This window comes from Mesoplodon densirostris, chromosome 1 (genome assembly GCF_025265405.1).
Source record: "Mesoplodon densirostris isolate mMesDen1 chromosome 1, mMesDen1 primary haplotype, whole genome shotgun sequence".
NCBI classification, from domain to species: Eukaryota; Metazoa; Chordata; class Mammalia; order Artiodactyla; family Ziphiidae; genus Mesoplodon; species Mesoplodon densirostris.
The window spans coordinates 216,539,541-216,561,009 of NC_082661.1; the positions used below are offsets into that span (position 1 = coordinate 216,539,541).

General features: G+C 34.7%; 1 protein-coding gene across 3 annotated transcripts in view; it reads left to right on the plus strand.

Moving 5' to 3' along the window:
• The window catches only part of PDLIM5 (PDZ and LIM domain 5), a 229,439-nt gene that overhangs the window by 109,227 nt on the left and 98,743 nt on the right, over positions 1–21,469 (plus strand). For all 3 annotated transcript variants that reach the window (XM_060115206.1, XM_060115216.1, XM_060115211.1), the window contains 4 exons: positions 9,815–9,857; positions 11,502–11,920; positions 20,769–20,941; positions 21,310–21,346. In XM_060115206.1, the coding sequence (XP_059971189.1) occupies positions 9,815–9,857; positions 11,502–11,920; positions 20,769–20,941; positions 21,310–21,346 (672 nt within the window). The remainder of the gene's footprint in view (positions 1–9,814; positions 9,858–11,501; positions 11,921–20,768; positions 20,942–21,309; positions 21,347–21,469) is intronic.

Genomic DNA, 21,469 nt, shown 5'->3' on the forward strand with positions numbered 1-21,469 from the left:
ACTATGGGGAAAAATATTCCTCTTTTGTGGAACAATAAGGAAGAATGGACTTAAGGCGCTTGTTTCATTGTTTTTGCATGTTTATAAACCCTTTAACTGGGAATTTCCTGAAGTACTTAAACTCTTACTTATGTGTATATTGTTCATGCTGTAAAATGTGTACTTTCTATAGATCCGAGAATCAGATAGGTAGATAGATGTCCACATATATCCTCTCTCTATACATATCTATATGTTAACTACATATGTACACATATATGTATGTATTACCATGAGTAACTTCAGTTTTTACATGAATTAAACCAAAAATGACATTCTATAAGTAACATGATTGAAAAATGAATAGTTACTCGTTAATAGAAAATTAATAGTCATTCATTGTTTGAAAGCATTTCTAGATCTCTGAAGTTCTTTACCAAAGTTACTTTTATGACTTTCACTTTGATATTATTTCTAGAAGGCAGAGTGTTAGAGTTGCATTTAAAGCATCTGGAGGACTTGGGTTCAAATCTTGCCTCTGCCATTTTCAAATTCTAAATTGTGGTCAAATTATTTAACCTATTTGAGCTTCTCCTTCCTGTAATTAAAATGAGCACAGTACTACTTGCTCAGGAAGAATAAATGAGATAATTTACGGAATGGGCCAAATGAAATTATTGCCATTTGGTACGTACTCAGTAAGTGATATTTTCTCAATAATTTCTAGTTTGTTGTTGTTTCTGTTGTTTTCTCTTGAAACCTATCCTGGTAGATAATTTGGTTTGGTTATAACAGTATATAATCAGAAACAGAGAATAATTTCCAGAACTCCAGGGTCGTATCTTCTACATAAGGGGTAGAAAAGTAGCATCTGTTGCTGCTTACTTTGTGCCAGTCACCGTTAGGTGTGTTACATACATGACCTCATTCCATCCTCAAAACAGTTCTACAGGGGAAGAATTACTGTCCTCATACTAGCAAAGAAACTGTTGGGTAGCTATTTTATTTTGTTGGTAACCTAGACTTGCAACCTTCATTAGCTATTTCTCCTGTTTCTCAAAGTATTCCTCTATCAAGGAAGACCTTGATAAGAGAAACCCTGAATATGAAAGGTAGGAGGATCTCTCTGTCTCTTTAAGGCTCTAAGCTTTTCCTAAAAGGAAGGAAAAAAATAAGCAGACAAATATCAGGGTGTGAGTCGTACCTACTTATCTTTTATCCTACTCTTCAGTATCTGACTCTTACCATGCATTGCTAGATATCTGGGAAAAGCCAATTATGCGTATGCTTTGTTATTGATGCCTACTCTCTTAATGTGAATTTTAACCACATTTGTTGTTCAAGGGCATTTTAATAATGTCACGAAAGAACCAGAAAAATGTAGATGTATAAATGGAACTCCTAGTTTTTCACAGGCAGATTATTTGCTTTGCACATCTATTAGTTTCTTATTAATAATGAAGTATTATGTCGATAGTACTATGTTGATAACTTTTTTTTCTCTACCAGATGAGTTGGAAGAGAAGATATATTAAATAGAATTATCATCGTGCCCTAAGGAAGGTATAAACGTAGTAGGTTTTGAGAGAATGCAACTCTGTTATAGATTGCTTGTCTATATTAATTCTAAAAGTATTATAGTCTATGTCTGATATGAAATAAAGAATAGGGTTTTAGTGGGAAAGAAGGAAATTATACTTCTCAGCTTCTCTTACAGAAAGTATGGCGCATCCTTTTTAGTTGTTCTTTTAGAATTTAAAAAAAATTACATTATTAATAGTTGTGTTTATAATATGTAGAAGCAGAAGGTGAGAGAGGTTTTTAGTAGCCTTTATCATGTATTAGCAAAGGAACTGAGGTGCAGAGTTAAAAATAGTGCTTAAAATGTCATCCTTAATCCAATAATATTACACCTGTCCCTTTACCAAGCTTCAGTATCAGTGCCCTGTGGTGTGAATTTTATTTGAATGGGTGGTTTGGAAGTTTAGATGGATCATTTAACAGCAAGTAGTATGAAAGGTGGAGGTAGCGGAGTTAAGAGGGATTGAAGGGTAGTGTCCTGCAACCACAGAAGGAGTCATGGAAGCTCAACTCTCGCTTCTTATGGCAGTCAGTGTCTGAACAAATTGTAATCTGAGCTTTTCCATTATGCAGAATGGTTATGAGGTTTAGACTCCAAAAGAGCCATGGTCAGGTAAGCTATTTCCTAGAATGTTTGTTACAGTCAAAACCATAAAATAATCTAAACGAGGGGTTGGTGAACTATGACCTACAGGACAAATCTGTCCCCCTTCCTGTATTTATAAATAAAGCTTTATTGGAACACAGTCATGCTCACTCATATTTTGTCTGGATTGTCTTCCTAGCTATAAATGGCAGAGCTGAGTAGTTGAATCTACATCCTGTGACCAACAAAGTCTAAAAGATTGACTGTCTGGCCCTTTGCAGTAAAGTTTGCCATTTCTTAACAATGGGGTATACAAAAATAGCCTCCTTGTATAAAACCCTTTATTGAAATGGTATTTTCACTCTAAAAGAATTTTACTTATAATAAGTATGAATTATCCTGAACTTTGAAATTCCTTTTATGTAACCTTGAACAATCTAAAATATTATATAATCTCTTCAACATTTTTTATAGAAATTATTTTATAAATACTAGTTAGAAAAATGCATTTTTTTTTCCTTAAATGAGGCTGAGGTTATTGGGAGTGTGGACCTGAGGCACGACAGACAAATGAAACTTTCTTCCCCGATAAAAATGTTCTTTTGGAAATAAATGTAGGGTAAAAAAACATTTCTTCTATCTAGAATCAAGTAGAATAATGGGAAATTTTGGATTTATTACTTTATAAAACTACCTTACTTATTGACTTACTATCTGCCGCCTCCATTAAAATGTAGACTCTGGGCAAGGACCTTCTTTGGCTTGTTTTTACCACCATGTTCCCAAATTTGGAACAGTACTTCAACCATAGAAAATAAAGTAGCATATCATGAGATGAAGAAATATTTGTTAATTTGTTGGCTTCTGCTAAGTGAGATGGATATATTAGAGGGAGGATAATGTAGAAATTGGCATTAAACTTTTTAGTGGTCCAAGTTATTTAACATTTCTAGACTTTATTTCTGAAACTTAAGAATTGTATATAAGGCCTTTAATTCAGTATTGAGCTCCTAGTATGACCGACCCCAATAAATGGTAGCTGAATGCTGACACTGATCCTCTCATTGTTCAAATAATGGGAGGGCCTCCCTGGTGGCGCAAGTGGTTGAGAGTCCGCCTGCCGATGCAGGGGATACGGGTTCGTGCCCCGGTCTGGGAGGATCCCATATGCCGCGGAGCGGCTGGGCCCGTGAGCCATGGCCGCTGAGCCTGCGCGTCCGGAGCCTGTGCTCCGCAACGAGGGAGGCCACAACAGTGAGAGGCCCGCATACCGCAAAAAAAAAAAAAAAAAAAAAAAAAAAAAAAAAAATAATGGGAAATATGTTATCATCTTAAGTTTAGCCTAATGCTCCCTTCTCTCCCCTCCCCACCACCCCCTTTTTTCTTTCCTTGATAATACTGTAACCGTGTGGGTCAGGGAAGCTCAACAGAAGTCCTTTCCTTCCTCACCCTCTCTCCCTCTGTGGCTTGATTTAGAACTGGTTGCTGAAAATTTCTTCTCAAGCCCCATCAACTCCTGTAACCACCTGAAAAGGCTCTTTACAACAAAAGCCCTTTCCCTTACCTAGGGAGGTAATTATCAAGTGGTAACTGCCTGTTCTGGATTTCTCCAAGCTACACCCAATTTCAAGCCAAGCCCCAGCAGAGGGGGTCCTGGGTACTCAGATGGGCTCCAGCAGTTCCTTTGCTTCTCTCTTTTTACCTTCTTTCTCCCACTCTTCAAAGTCTGTCCAGCTTTGGGTTATTTCTTACTCTCTAGAGGAAAAAATATACTTTACTTAGTACCCATAGTAAAATAGAGAAAATGCAAAGAGAGAGAAAGAAAACGAGACTGTGTATGAATGCATGTGTATGTGGTGAATATAATCTTCTATAAGCTAAAAGGTGTTAGAACATGCTGATATTAACTACTATTTGGTACTTATGTTTGTAGAAAAAATAATCTTTACGTGTTCTCAAATCATTTGGAAAAAAACACTGATGCATTGCCATAAATGATTTAAATGTTTAAGATTTGAGTTTTTAGGAAAGCTGGCTGACTAGAAGTACAATTAAATATAGGGAAATGGTTTAAAGAGACATCCCTCTACACACTTGAGCGCTCACTTTTTTCCCCTCTAGAGTTGCTTTGTTATTGCAAATTGACAACTTTGCAATTAAAGTGATTAATGATGTGCCCTAGTGTTTATGGGTCCTGAGGTCAGTGAGCCCAAAGATGGCCATGCTGTGGGAAACTTAGATAGAGCTCATCTCATGGAAGATGAACTAAAAATCCTCCTCTTTTCTGTATGATTGTTTATGAGTTAAGTGTATTAGATATGGTTGAAGGCTTCACCAAGACATAATGAGTAATGTGAGTAATCTTTATCAGTCCAGTTCTGTTGCATAATTCCTCATTCTTAAACACTAATGTGAACATTCATTGGCCACTTTTATTAGCTAAAAACGTATTACTTTATACAGCAGTATTAGAAAATTCATTGAGTGTTGGAACAATGCAGTTTTTCATGATTCCTTTGAATCTAATCTTTAATAGATCTGTCGCTTATTTATGGTATTATTTTTCCTATGCATTATTCTAACCAGGGCACCACAATTCCAGTTTTGAATACAACATTGTAATTTAGAACTCCTTTCAACTGTTCAGCCAGAAGTTCTGAAACTGGTTGTAATGCATCAGGGATTTTTATTTTGGATACTGCTCTCACAAAAGTCAATCAGCTTTCAAAATAGATTGCTCTAGCCACACTGACGGCTTTGTTCTTTGAATTCCATGAGCTGAGGATAGTACCGGGCCAGGGCACTAGCCTCCCGTCATCGTGGCTTACTCCCATACAGGGGCTTCGCACTAAGGGAAGAGAGAACAATAAGCAGACTGTTGGACCCGTGGCACCAAGCCATTGCCAGGATCTCTTCTGGTTTGAAACACACCACACTGCACAAAAGTGACTTGTGTCGTTCTCTGTGGTTGAAAGAGGAATCTGTTATCCCATTGTGTATTTCCCAGGATTTGAACAGAAAAATGTAGGAATAATTTTTAATAATTATACATCAGGTTTTAAAACTTTATTTTAAAGTCTTTATAAAATTATTTGCTTTTAAGTAATCTATCACATTTCTAAAGTAAAGGAGCAGATGCTCAATCTAATATTGTTCTAAAAAAAAAGAAAGGCAACTATAAATATTTTAATTTTGAGAACTAGCTTTCCTTATTCATATATTAGGATTTTCTCCTCAGGAAATATAGGAAATACATATTTCAGTTTGGTGAAGGAAATGAGATTTTCCTCGTTAAACATCGATTAACTTATGCTCAGAGGCTTTGGGTATCTTATTTAACAAAGTCCATGAAAGTACCATCTCAGTAAGAGCGATATTCTGTATGACAAAAGGTTTCCAGGATTTTGTGGACTGTAATGCTTCTCTCCCTTAATTGTAGCCACCTGGAGGAGACTTAAAACTTTTCAGGCTGACAGAGATGTACTCTCTTTACTGTTTCTTTAAAATAGCATTTCTCAGAAGGTTTTTCCCTTTCCTAACTCCAACCTTGAGAAAGGTTTCCTGAGCAAATGAATATTCTGAAAACGAGTTCCATAAATGAGTATTCTAAACTCCAAATGGGTGTGGACCACGATCCACAGTATTTTCTTCCTGGGCATTTAAAGGCTTTGAGTAGTCCCGTGGCTACGATGCTTACGTAACTTTAACTTCAGGTTTTCTAGATATCTTTGATAACAGAACCTTTGTTTTGGGGGGTGGGGTGGGGTTGTGTTTTAGAAAGTAGTTTTCTGTGAAGCATGCTTTGAGAAATAGTCCTACTTATTATAAAAAGTAGCACGTCCGCGAGCCACAGCTACTGAGTCCACGTGCCACAACTACTGAAGCCTGCGTGCCTAGAGCCCATGCTCCGCAACAAGAAAAGCCACCGCAATGAGACACCTGCGCACCACAACGAAGAGTAGCCCCCGCTCACAGCAACTAGAGAGAGCCCGTGTGCAGCAACAAAGACTCAATGCAGCCAAAAATAAATACATTTTTAAAAAAAAGTAGCACGTGTACAGTGCATAAAATGTGGAAAACACACGAAAGAGAAGAAAACAAATATTCATAGAGAGCTTCTACTAAAATGTTGGTGTGTTTCCAACCACTTTTTCCCATGCATTGATCATGCTGTATATGCTATTTTATATTTCCTTTTTTTCACTTAATATCATAAAATAAGTATGTTATCATGCAATTCAGAATTCTTCCTCAGAATGATTTTTAATCATTGCATAATGTTTCATCATTTGGTTATATTACAGTTAACCATTTCCTCATTGTATATTTAATTGGTTGTTTCCTATTTTTCACTATTATAAGTTATACTGTAGGGAATGAGTATATTTTTACATAAAGTCTTTTTCCTCTTTTAGGTTATTTCCTTACGATAGACTCCCAGAAATTGATTTAATAAGTCAAAGGGTGTGAGCTTTCTTCAAGCCTTTTATAAATAAATGCCAAATTATTTTCCAGAAGAGCTGTAATAATATATAATTCTTCCAGCAACAGAGTATTCTCACAAACATTATGCATTAATATTTTTTAAAAATCTTGACACTTTGAAAATAAAAGGTATTGTATCTTTTTATTTTGTTGTTTTGTGATAATTAGTAAAGTTTGATTTTTAAAAAGCTGGTGTGATTGCTGTTCATTTTTCAGATTTCAATTGTCATGTATTCTAAATTTCCCAAGCCACAATAGTTTTAGTGTTGTAAGAATATGTAATCACACTTAAATATGAGATTTATGTACCCTACTGATCTTTTAAAATGTAAATAATGTATGTTATAGATTTGTATACGTATTTTGTGTGTTAAAAATGCTTTTCCAAATATTTTTAATGTGGACCAGTTGACTTCTTCTGTTTATTCTAAAAAAGCAAAATAACACATTACAATGAAGGCCATTTTAAACGGGATTCAAAAATTACATGTCTTAAACTGTGAGCTCCTATATATATTCAAACAGAGGTCAGACATGTATCTGATTGGCATGTGATAGAGTAACTCTAAGGAACCTTCTAAGTTTTAATGATTCTAGGACTCATTTGGTAGTTATTTAAATAGTTAAACCAGAACTAATCTTTATTGCATCTAGTGTTCCCTCTTTCATTTGACATTTACTTATAAGCCAGTCTTTTTTTTCTTTTTTCCACCTACAAAATGATGCTTGTGTTTCTAACATGTAGTGGATTCAATCCTGGAATTTTGAGGACAGGTTGTCCCTCTTTGACTGCTTTTCTTATTTCATGTCATTGCACTTAACGGGACTTTATCAGAAGGCAAGCAGGGCAGATATTCAAGATCCAGTTTAAAATTTTTTTGTGAATTCCATATTTTAAGAAGTATTTTTGTAGAACTTTCAATCCATAAGATACGTTAAGACTCATTATTCTATGCATTCTCAACAAACTAAGAAGTTGGACTCTAAAGTTAATGAAAACTAATCATTCTGGGGCTTTGGTTGTTGTTGTTGCTAACACTGTTTAAGAACTAACACCTAGAAAAAACTAAGGGGTTTGTTTTCATAGACATAGGATATGTGCGTTTTCTTCTGTTTGGAAACCTAATGACTGTTAAACATCCGTCTTTTGTATAAATTGTTTTTGTGTTGCTAGAAGAGCTCCATGTACCTTTAAGTGTCCAGATGAAAAATGAAAAAGAATATTGTCTTCTCTATTATGGCAAGCTTTCATTTTGTTGTTGTTTTTTTGTTTTTTGGATGCGTTGGGTCTTTGTTGCTGTGTGGGCTTTTCTCTAGTTGTGGTGAGCGGGGGTTACTCTTTGTTGCGGTGCACAGGCTTCTCATTGCGGTGGCTTCTCTTGTTGTGGAGCACGGGCTCTAGGCGCACGGGCTCCAGTAGTTGTGGCACGTGGGCTCAGTAGTTGTGGCTCCCGGGCTCTAGAGCACAGGCTCAGTAGTTGTGGTGCACGGGCTTAGCTGCTCTGCGGCATGTGGGATCTTCCCAGACCAGGGCTGGAATCCATGTCCCCTGCATTGGCAGGCGGATTCTTAACTACTGTGCCACTAGGGAAGTCCCATGGCAAACTTCCAATCATGTCTTGGGTGGTTTTAATGAGTAGGTCCTTTGTGATTACAGCTTACTGTGAAATTTCAATGAAAGGAAGATTCCACTGTTCTGTACTTGAACTTGTTTCCTTTGCTTATTATAATAACCCTGTAAGCTGAAAGAGAAATTGTCTGATTGAGACCACACGTGGAAAGTTGTACAACTGCAGAGGGTAATTCTACATGACACTAACCAAATGTTAGCATCCGTTGTGGTCTCTCATTAGGTTAGCCGATTATTCAGTCTGTGCCTGCCCTGGCTAACCAAATTAGTTGTTATTGGAAAATTCAGTTGCTGCTAAAAATGTTGATCAGAGTTCATTACTAGGTTATGATCATGGAGACCAAATATCCTATGTTAGCTTCTCTGTAAGTAAAATGATCTCATGGTTTGCATCTTAAAATTATCACTTAGTATTTACCTACTATGGTTACATTTCTTGAATTCTGCACTTGCTGTCTTATCCTCAGGCTTATGTGTTGTAAGAGGAGTCAAACTGCTTCTGACATTATTAAACATAACATGTACCTTAATTCTGGGAAAATAGCCTTTAAATCATTAGAAGCTCTCCAATCATTTAGTTACTGTCCTTGACTGCAGCCAATGTATTGTCATATATAAGGACCGTTGGCCTTAGCACCATCCTAGAAGTAATTTACTTTAATTTTGGAGTTCCTCATGTGAAGAATGGGGATAATGATAGTTGCCACTTTGGTTATTTGCCATGATTATATGACATACTCACTCCAAATCAGTTATCATTATTATTAGTCCATGATAACCAAAGGGACAGTAATAATACAAAAAAGCATAGATTAAGAATAATAAATTCGAATATGAGAATAGTTCTGTGCATGGATTTTTGTCCTTCTTCCCTGTTCTCTCCTTTCTGCACTCATTACTGATGACCTATTGCATGCCAGGCACAGTGCTGATATAGACACAAGTGGGGCGTGGTCATTGCATTCACTGAAATTATAGCCTAGTGGAAGAACTTAGTTTGGTTTTAGCAGAACAGATACATTAATGTGCACTTAAGAATATAAATACAAAATTAATATGCATTCAGTGACCCAGTTCAACCAGAATTTATTCAGTATCTTCATAAAAAGATCCAATGTCCTCTGGGCATATTCATGGATGGTAGGAGAAAAGGCAGATACCATTGGAGATAGAGATGCAGATTATTTGTTTCAGGAACCATGCAGGGATCAGAAAGTCATGTTTATTTTACCTTACCCTTTTTGGTAGAGAATAGCCTTAATTTAAAGGTTAAACATGGATGCATTAGCAAACAGGATTGGTGTTTGTCTTTCCTCATTTGAGTGGGTAGAGTGGGTATTCATACAGTAATGAATACCTAGTATATGAGGTATTGGATCTTACAGCATTTGAGCTGCATGAACTAATTAGATTGTGAATAGTCAAACCATGAAATATGAAACTGTAAATTCTGATGATTTAGTATATTGAGGTATATAATAATAAAAATTCCATTAGTAAGAAGTTTGCAAAAATTCATGTTTTTTTTCTTTTTCTTTTTTTTTTTTCCTCAGAGCATCTGCTACACCTAAGCCTGAGCCGGTTCCTGTTCAAAAGGTGTGTTTCTAATCTAGCATCACTAGGACATTATTTGACTGTCCCTCTTGAACCACTGTAACTTGCGTTCCTGTCTCCAGTCATACTGACAATCTATAGTTTCGATGCGGTTCTCTGCACAGTTCTTTTTCTTTAAAGATGACGAGGGAAGTGGAAATCAACACATACAGAATTATCATCTGAAATTATTCCTCATCATTTAAACATTATTTCCAATGTCGTATATTATCAATAACTCATATCCAGATTTCTTACCTTCACTTTTAATTTGCCTATCTCTATTCACATAATCTAAAAAGATGAATATCACAATAAGTCTTTAATAACATTTTATTAGTAATATTAATGAGTTTTTAAATTACATTTTCAGAGTATTCTTGGTTTAGGTTATTGGCAAGTACCTTTTTTTTTCTCATATATATCCTGAAATTGTCCCAAGCCATTATTCATATAATCTGGTTTTGTGCTTTTGGGGGTTTTCTCCTTAATTTTATTTGTGCTTTTCCATTGAATTTATTTATATTGATTCCCAGAGGCATGAAGCTACTTTATCCCCCTCAGTTAGCTTTATTATTTCTGTAACATTAATTTAGATAACTTTTTTTTCCTTCAAATTAAACATAATAGAGCCACCATTGTATGCTTTTTAAGGAATTTTGATTGTTTTTCTTTGGGGATGGTAGGGACTTATTCTTGAATGTCATAGAAGCTTAAGCTGTTGTTTTTTGTTTTTTGTTTTTAACTTCATACTTACTCTGGGATAGGGGTTTGCAAACACAAATTCTGTTAATTTTAGGAATTGAGCTTTCTTAGTTGTTTTTTTTCTTTGACTGATGGCAGTGAAGAAACATCTAAGATCTTTTTTTTCCCCTCATGTAACTACTAAATATTAAATATTTATTTTAGAAAAGGGAAGACATTTATTCCATCTTTAGTGATATCTCACAACATTCCAGAGAGAGAAACAACAGGTGGATTACAGGAAAGGGAAAGGATTGATTTTGTTTTGTTGATTTGTTTGCTTTTTTTGTTGAGTTTTTTTTTAAGGAGCAATTTCTTGATTCAAAATAATTAGAATGTGCACATTTCTGACTCAGATGAAAATGAACATTCCTTTGGTTGTTTTGTTTTGTTTTGTTTTTAATTGAAGAGTCAGAAATGTGCTGCTGCTTCTGCATGAATCAAATAATTGTACTCTGGAGAGTAATTAAATGGGTTTGAAAGATGGAATTATAATTGAGGCTCTGGATATTTTAAAATAAATATTTTGATTAGTGATGTTTTGTTTACTGTGGGGTATTTAGAAAATTTTCCTTTGGAATATGTCTGAATTGGTACTTATTTTGGCCTTTAGGCTTTTTGATAACTTTTCTAATCTATTTCCTAAATATTTTGAACTCCTTTCATTTTTATTAAAAAAAATATATCTACTCAGTATGTGCATCCGCGTTATGCATGTTGGAACCAGTTGGCATGCATACTGTGTTATATCAACTCATTGTTTTTATCTGAAAACGTGTAAAGTTTGGCCTGCTAACATGATTGTGTTTGTCTTTTTACAAACTAGCTGTGTGTTCTTTTCAGTGGATCTATTTTGCATGTCTTTGGCCTGTTTTTGTGTATGTTTATTTTTATTTTACATAGGGAGAACCTAAAGAAGTAGTTAAACCTGTGCCCATTCCATCTCCTGCTGTGTCCAAAGTCACTTCCACAACCAACATGGCCTACAATAAGGCACCACGACCCTTTGGTTCTGTGTCTTCACCAAAAGTCACATCCATCCCATCACCATCGTCCGCCTTCACCCCAGCCCATGCGACCACTTCATCACATGCTTCCCCTGCACCCGGGGCCGCTGTCACTCCTCCCCCATCCGCTGCATCTGGACCGCATGCTAATGCCAGTCTTAGTGCTGACCAGCGGTCATCTGCACTGAGCACTGGTAAACCTGCAGTTAATGTCCCACGGCAGCCCACAGTCACCAGCATGTGTGCCGAGACTGCCCAGGAGCTAGCGGAGGGACAGAGAAGAGGATCCCAGGGTGACAGTAAACAGCAAAATGGGTAGGTGGCCGAGGGTGCTTTCTGCTCTTATCAAAACTCTTCTTTCAGGCCATTTCCAAGCAAAACTTAATCTCCATCCTCCCCAGAAATCAGCTGTTCTTTGAAGGAAGGGAGATGAAGTTTCATTTGCTTCATTAACATGTAGCGTTATGTTACATACAATACAACACTTTCTGCAAGGCAATTATAGGTTAATCCAGACCTAATTATGCATTTTGACCTGTTATGAACCATGTAACAGACTCTGTAACTCTTTTTCTCCAAGTCCTGGCACAACGTGGAGCAGCTGGCCCTTATAATGCAAGGCAAACCTTGAATCTTTCTTCCTCAATTTTTCCATCCTTTTATGAGCCACCGAAAGTTGAAACAGAGTGGTTGCAGTTGTGTCAGCTTATGTATCTCATGCTAAAGAGAGGAAATGAGAAGTCTGTAAGAAGCTTTTTTTCTAGGAAGTAGTTTTAAGACAGAAAACAAATTTAGTTTTGACTCATGTCTATGTATGATGCATTAGCTTAGGTCAGCTAGCTAAGCAACATTCTTTTCAGATAAACTTAGGCTGGAATTTAGTCTTTAAAATCAAACAGTAATGAGAGGACAGTGACATTAAAGGATGCTTAAAAAATATCAGAAGCAAATTAGAGGATATTTCACTGTAAAAATATTTCTAAAATTTAAAGCAGTGGACACTAAATATATAATGTTAGCAGAATTTTTTGGAAATCCATTCCTTATAATTTTCCCCTCTTTATGGTACAGATTTTTAAAAAATTGGTTGAAGTCTATTTTCAGCAGCCTCCATTTATAGACGGTTATTTTGTTCTTTTTGGAATCCAGTGACCATACTTTAAGCCAAAGTCATTTTTGTAAAATCATTTTGATGAGATTTATTGTGACAAAAGTGTCTTTAAAAAGGAAAACAAAAGGAAATAATCTGCATGCGTGATTGTTTTTACCAATGCCGGTTCCCAGGAAAATATAATTAAAATAATTGTGTAGATAGGTCCTTTCTGAGATAATCCCTTCTGAATGTTAATTCATGTAATGAAGGGGCTGTGCTTTCATAGCACTGCTGCCATGGCAACTCGGGGGCTTTGAAAAAGAAGGTGGCAGGGTTCCAGGCTGTTGCTGAGAGAAAGGGGCAGGTCTGGAAGGACAGCTACTGGGCCCTGCATGTGGTTTTGTGGTGGTGGATGGCTTCTGAAAGTTTCGATGTATAAATTGAGGAAAACTAGTGTCCTAAGTTATCTCTTCTTTCATGTGAGGAAGAGAAGTAGTATGTAGTGTTGAGGTGCGTTTGGTTATATTTTTTGGGGAATGTCTTTTTTAAGACAATAGATTTTAGAGTAATCAAAGTAGTACCTTGAAAAAACAGATGCTGCCTGTCAAATGCTAGCCCCACAGAAAACTAAAAGCAGAAGTTTATTATGTTTGTTAAATTCCAGGTTCGGTAGAAAAAAGTCCTTTGAAGGAAGTATTTGAGTTAAAATCTTTTCTCTTTGCTAACATTTCTTGAAATTTTATAAGAAAGCCTTTTTAATGGAAACTTGTACAGATAAAAGCAAATTGAGGTTACAGAAAGGTACTACATTGAAAACATGTGAAAATACCAAGCTGAAATTGTGTTTTATGAGTACAGCTTTGGTGATCAAACTTGAAATGATTTAAAGCTTATTATTTTCCAACTGAAGCTGCAGGCAGAGGTATGGTTACAGGGTCTCTACAGTGGCTTCTTAATCAGTCGACATGTGGTTATTGAGCACATGTCTGGTGTTCAGCACTGCACAAGATTCAGGACAGAAGGGATTATTACATATTTTGCATCATTAACAAGCAAGTTACTGCTTTGCATTCGTAAATTAATTGCATTTAAAAATAGCTTAATTTCAGATGTTGTCCAGATATGTTAGCATGATGAAAACTTGATTAGTCTCGAAAACAAAGTATCTATGAAGTTCTGAGACAGATTTGCAGTGATCTTTCTCTTACTACATTTAGAGCAGAAAATTGAAAATAAATCACACATTTTACTATTTACTAGTCAGTGATGTGTCATTTTGAAGAGCAGGTGTTTTGAGATATTGACAAATGTATTTCCTGCATCCGGTGTCAAACTATTTTCCTGAAATCACTGTCAGCGTTTTTACTAATTATGTGATTATTGAATTTTCCACATTTTTATAGTGTTACAAAAGATCTTCAGCAGAACTCTTTCACAGTTGAGAGTTGTTACTTTTTTTTTTAAGAGAGAGTTGTTACTTTTTATGAATTACTTTTTATTTTAAAACTAATACATGCCAGTAACCAAAAATTTAGGAGTTTAGGAGGATGTGAAGTTAAATGTATAAGTTATCTTTTTCTTCAAAGCAGGAGGACTATTAGTTTTTAAGTGATTTATAGGCATCCCACCCAAAATTATCTAGGATTAATAAACATGAGACACAAATAAGTGCTTATGAATTATGCATCATCACTGAGAAATAGTTATTCATCCTAATGGTATGCAATCTAACGATTGTGTTGCTATCTTTGTAATATTTCTTAATAATACTACGTTAACATTCCTATTCCTTCTTATAAATAATAATGAACAAGGTACTTCTAAGAAATTTTTAGTCCGTCTTGTACGTATATGAATTTTTAGTTTTGACTTACTGTTTTTTTATTACTCTCCTTACTCTACTTAGAGCAAAATGGAACTTTATATTCCAAACTGGAAAGTAGTCTATTTTACATCAAGTAGTTTAACTGATTTACCTTTTCCCTTTCCATATGCCCTTGCATTATAATGTGCCACTGCTTTCAAGAGGTAAGTCTTTCATGCATCCTTAATTAATTTTAATTTCATTGGACTGCAGTTTCTTCTAACAGTTCTTATGTGGGATTTTGAAGAACCTGGCCTTGGAAGATACAAAACATGATATGATAGTAATATTTTTAAATGCTTTTCTCTTTACAGAAAACAAAAGTGACAGAGTTAGTATCCACATTACTGGAGAGAAAATATGGTGACTTATATATGAGTAAACAGCATGAATGCCCGATTTTTGCAAAATTAGGCTAAATTTTGCAAAACAGCTGTAATTTAGAATAACCACATTTAGCCTTTTCAATAAGTTTGGTTTTGCTTTGCTGTGTTGTGGTGAATTCCTTTATGGTAGTAAATAGTAGTGTTTAACTTTTATCATAAAATATATGTGGGGTTTGCTGTGTAATGGTTTAAAAGAGGTAATGTTCGGGGTAATTTGTATCAGTCAAGACTATTAGAAGACAAAGATAAAGATAGAATGTAAAGCATAAACATATGTACCACTAGTGAATAGTACATATAAAACTGAGTTGTTTTCCAAATTCATATCAAAACCCAATATTTCCCAGGTAAAATCTTTAAGAACCATTTCGATTTTTCAGCCAGTGTTACTGAAAGGTTGAGAACTCTATATATGCAGCTGTGTGTTCCTGGATGATAAAAAAGTCTGTGCACCTTTGCAATTAGTTAAGAGAGTTAAATACCAGCTTGTTAAGTGTCACAGGTAGTTGGCATAGGCATTGAAAATTACTGTGGTATAACTTCAAAACCTTGCTTTTGTGTCTGTTGGTATTGATGATAAACTGGTGATTACTAGCTTTAAAAATAGATAAAAATCACATTAGGTAAGAACTTAACTTAATTTTGTGTTATGATTATTCTGAGCATGTGCTGAAATTTCCTTATCATCATACTCTAGAGTAGAATTGGAAATATGGAATATCTATCTTAGACACACTTGAGGGATTAACTATTGAATTATTAGAGCAACTTTATTCCAGTATGGCTATGATCTCACTAATTGAAGAGTTTCATGTTATAGACACATAAGAATATTGCACAGTGCACTAGAGAAACATCCCCAAGCCCTGATTTACTGTCTATTTAAAAATTCTATACACAAAGATTTTCACTAGTTACTAGATTCCAGTGTAACAATTTGACTTATAAAGGGGAAAAAAATGGGACTTGGAAAAATAAATTTAAGCATTTAGGTTAAATATACATTTTTTAAAATGCAGATTAAGATTCATGTATTTTTTCATTATTACTAAGCATTGTGCTAGATGTTTTTAAATGCAGTATGTGATTGAATTCTCAAGTGATAGAGTTAAGATTCAAGCCTAGGGTTTTTTGAAGCCAAATTTTGGTGTGTCTTGCCAAATTTTTGGTTCTGTCACCTGTTTGTGCCCTGGGCTTATTTCTTATACTTTGAATTAGTATTTGTTTTTCATGGTTATAGACTTGAGGATAAATAGAGTGAATTGAGGCTACATGAGTGAATAATGTGCATCAACTACGGTTGGGTTTGATAATACTTTTTTTATGTTGAGTCGCTGGAGGATCTATTCTAACAACAAATCTGTATTTGTATAGTTTTCAGAGTGCTTTCAAATACAAAAACATACACCCTTACAAGAATTCTGAAAGATGGAGAAATTGTAATCCATTTCACCATTGAGGAAAAGGAGGCTTCTTGGGGATTGCAGCTTGTCCAGGCACAGAGGAAGTGGGTGGTATAGCTAGGGTGAAAAGCCATGTCATCTGACTTGTCACGTTGGCACAAATGCCACTGTGGTGTATGATGGGCTATTCCACTTGGGCACATTTTCTAAAATTCATGAAAATATCTGTTCAAAGTATTAAAATTGGCATCTTCAGGTTTTAACCAATCAACCGTCTGCTGGCTACCCCTTACCACATCATAGAATATTTCCCCCCAACTTCATTTTGACCTAAAACTTTTCCCCTCAATTTTAAAATGTTTAAATATATATCTAAGATTTTATTCTGAGGTTATTCAGAGGAGGTTATTTTGAAAAACTCTTTCCCTACTATTTAAAATAGCAAGGCAGAGGAGAAAATGCTTTGCATTATGGTTTAGAGAAGAATAAATACCCATAAATTACTGAGATTAACTTAATCCTGTGTCTCACCCCCACTCAGCAAAACTCAGCCCTTTATTGAGTTAATGAAACTGACTTTGACATGTGGAAATACCGCTTAGCTACAATGTGCAGTCTTAGTATTCAAACTGGTAGGCAGTTTTTCTCACTGCGTTTATAATGAGTAATTAGTTACTCTGACTAAACATCATTACGGTAGGATTGATTCAACAATGTGCAGAGAAGCTATATAGCGTTTTATACTTTCATCGTCTCTATACATAATAGAATGTGAATATATTTGTTTTTAATGATTTTATGCTTAATAGGCTATATGAATGAATTATGTCTTTCCTCTTTAGGTGTTATTAACCTAGTTCTTTTATCATATCAAACATGCCTTTCTGGGCAATAATTAGGTTGCTGATAACACAGAACTCTGGAGTTCCTACAAGTGAGCTCTAAACTTCCTGGAATTTGCTTCTGAATGAGGGCGATGGTAATGATGTACAGGGGAGAGTATGAAAATTGAGTAATAGGCTATTATTTATGACCCACTGCTTCATATATTTTTCATCATAATCACTTCATTTTAAAACATAAGAGAACATTTTCAGATAGCATATTATTCCTTTATAATGAATGGCTCAGGATAATTTATGTGAGAAGGTTACACTTACTATTAGTAATGAATGCTTCTTATATTATGTGAGACTGAAAGATTTTCTCTTAGTCTGCTCTGATTTTAAAAGTGATTCTAAAATGATCTGTTTCTATATCTTACATCTTATTAATATTTTAATCTCTGCCTTTTGTTAGGAACCATGGTAGGAATTTGGATTCACTCTAAAATAAATTTTATAAAAACCTAGAAAAAACTTTTAAATAGTGAATCTTTCTTGGTATTAGTAACTTGAGACTTCAACTAGCATTAACATATAAAATATTTTTCAGTGTTTTTTGGAAACAAACACAGTTAAAACTGTTCTCTAAATAATAACAGTGTAACAGAATTTTGACTAACACTTGTTCATTTTTGTTTGTCTGCATTTATGTGATTATTTTGAAGCATGATGTTTGGTGTAATGTCTTCATTGTTTTGAATTCTGTTATTTCATTTTTTCTTCTTCTTTTTTTTTTTGGCCTCATCTTTGTTGCCCATCATCCTGGGAACATCACTGTCTTCTCTACTCTATCACATCTTTCTGTGTGTGTGTTATTCCTCCTTCAGTAACCCTGGCACTGTGTAAGTACCTCATCAGTGGTTTCTTTTCTAATTTTCATCATTGTCTCTCTGCAACTTTTCATCTGGCTTTCAACTTAACACCATCACCAAATTTCGTTAGTCCCTACTCATTGCTTAGAATTTTCAAATATATTAGGAGCCTAGGAAACTTGTTTTCCATGCTAGAGAGCTTCGTGTGAATTATAAAACCCACACTTCTGCAGTGGAAAAACTTAGTAAGCTAAACCTTCAGAAGGATAGATTATTATTACAGACAGTATGTACTAGAGTTAGAGATATGGTTGGGGCCTCCCTTGTTTAATATTTTTTAAAATTTTGAATAAATTTGCTAATTTTGAATGTCTGTATCTTGAAATAAATTGTTTGCTCTTGATAGTTGAATTTATATTCTATCCCAAATACATTTCAAAAAATCAAATTATTGAGATTATTCCCTTCTTTAATCATAGTCATGAGAGTTTCAAAGCCAGTAAATGTTTAGAAACTTTCTATCACTTGACACAGACCTTAAGCTGTGGTGAATGTCACAAAAGAGTCTAAGACGTACTATACTTTTCACAAGTGTGTTGTGGCTAAAAAATATTCTTAAGTGATGACATTTTATTAATCTTGGTGTCTTAGCTTAACACTATTTTTTTGTATTTTTATAGTCCAAACCTTTTATAGAGGATAAAATAGTCTTATAGCTGAAATTGGCACCATTTAAGAGTAAACACTTACTGACTATAGATAAATTTAAAACTATAAGTTTAGTAGCTTAAATATAAAGTTTTTCAAGTAATTGCATAAGATAAAGTGTTGTCTGTTTAGGAATCTGCCAAAGACAGTGTATTTATGAAATAGCGTATGTCTATTATTTTCTAATTAAAGAAAATTATGTCTATTTTAAAAAGGGTTAGGAGGTTTTGTTCAATATCAGTAAAAGGTATTTTAGGTATTTCACTCCTGGAATATTAAAATTTTATCATAAATAATAATTTGAATTACTATTAAAATATACTATTAAATATACCATTAAATAGTATTAAAATACTGTTATTAGTATTATGTATAAATACTATTGATTCTGTTCTTTATAGATATGATGACTTGTAGTCTTAGAACATGCATTGCAAATAATTTTTCTAGTAATCATAAAAGAACACATTATGTTACTTCATGTTAGTGTGGAAAGCACTTTACATACTTTACCTACCTTATTTATTCCTCAAAACAACTCTTTAAAGTAGATGCAGTCCCTATTTCTCAGGTGGTAAAAATCGAGACTTGGAGAAGTTAAATGACTTGTATAAAATACACACTGAATGGAGGATGTATGCTTAGAACTACTATCTGTCTGACTGCAAAGCTAGTGTTAACGTTAATTCTATCATGTCACTGGGCAAAAACTCTTCTAGTGTACTGAGACAGTTTTTGATGGTGTCCCTATTAAAATGACAGCAGTCACGTGGCATTCTGATAGCAATGTGATTTTTTAGCAGTGAGTTAACCTAGCAGGTGTTGCCACACACATCTGGCACTCTTAGGGTATTTTCTCCGCTTGAATCTTGTGCCAGTTGTCTGCTAGTCCAGGCTCAGTTTCCTTCTTCTCTTCTGAAACGAAATTCATAATTTAGTTTGCATTTATCCTATTTGGGGGGCGGGGTTGAGAAGGGAGGAGTATTTATAAAGTTACCTAGATCTTAGGTTAAAGTGTTAAAATAATGTACATTGTAAATTCCATAATATTGGTATTTGTGCTTTCCTAATAGAAAAATGAAGTCTTAGCAAACTCAAAGTTCTTGAACTCTGTAGTTTACACATCCCTTTCACATATATTATTTCATTTAATCCTGAGAACAGTGCTACTTTATATGTGGTATTCTTATAAATGAAAAAACTGAGACTCAGTGAGATTGACTAGTCAAAAGTCATAGAGCCACAATTCATATTTTGGTCTTTTGATAAATATTTCATTGGTTTCTGATAGACCACAGCTCTTTACAGCGGTGAACCTGTACCCAACTTTATTTAGGGTTAGGGATATCTGTACACATAAATGAGAATACTGTAGAAAATAAGTTCTGACCCTTTTCAAAATTGTGTTTGGAATTGTTGGTTTAGCCTGTACTAAACCATTCATGGCTCCTGGGCCCAGTGAAGAAATGATCATTTAATTTTGTGAAAGCCAACATATTTTAGCAGCATACGGGTATTTAACAGTGGTTGTGGATGTAGTCCATATCTGCTTCATTAGCCATAAGATGAACAATACCAGTAATTTTGAATTGTTTGATTTTAATTACTGTGGACTTTGCAATTTCTTGTTATTTTCCTTCTTTTCTTATTCTTTTCTTTTCCTTTTCTTCATGTTGAAATCTCTCTTCTGCTGCCTTCTTCTGTCAATTAAAAGGAAAATCCTACCCAAACGGTAACCTTTCTGTTGAATAGCCATCTATACTATTATCTTATATTAGCATATAAGTACCTTTTTTAAAACTAATTTTAAAAAATAACCTAGTCTACTCTATTTTAGAAGGATGCTTTCTTTTTTTAAGAAAAATTGTTACTGAGTATACTTGAAAAAGCAAAATACACAAAAGCAATATTGAGGATTAAATAAATGTATAAGTTATAAATAATATGGGAGAAGATATTTTGTCCTTAACATAATTATAAATATTTTAATCCTTTTTTTTCCCTTTGACCTAGCCCACCACGAAAACACATTATGGATCGTTATACAGAGTTTTATCACATACCTACTCACAGTGATGCCAGTAAGAAGAGACTGATTGAAGATACTGAAGACTGGCGTCCAAGGACTGGAACGACTCAGTCTCGCTCTTTCCGAATCCTCGCCCAGATCACTGGAACTGAACGTAGTAAGTGAATACCTAGGGATTCTAATGGATGAATATTTCTCTGCCACAGAGAGTGGCATTTAGACAGATGGACAGTTATTGGAAAATAGTAATTTTCCTGAGACAGTTTGCTTTTAAATTATGCCATGCATAGTGGTACTGTATATAAGCAACCAGCCCAGGAGAGTTATATTGAAAAGTGTAGCAGTAGTAGTAGTCATAGTACTGACTATAGCGTATAGCCAATGCCAACGTACGTGATAAGGAACTTTTTTAGCGGCTCTGTGTAACTTGACCATTTGGTATTAATCGATACAGGTTATTGCTTAAGTGATTTTAAAGTTAAAAAAAAAGCAAACTGACATTGGTTATTGCTTATTTTATTTCAGTGAAAGAACCTGAAACTGATAATACAAAGAAGGCAAAGTAAGTTGTCCTTTCTTTTGGTAAATTGAATGCTTTCCTTTTATGAATGGTCTCAATTTGTGTTTTTTCACCTTTTCAAGTGAATGGTATGGCATTTTGTCTTTGCACCTAGGAGCTAAGCTT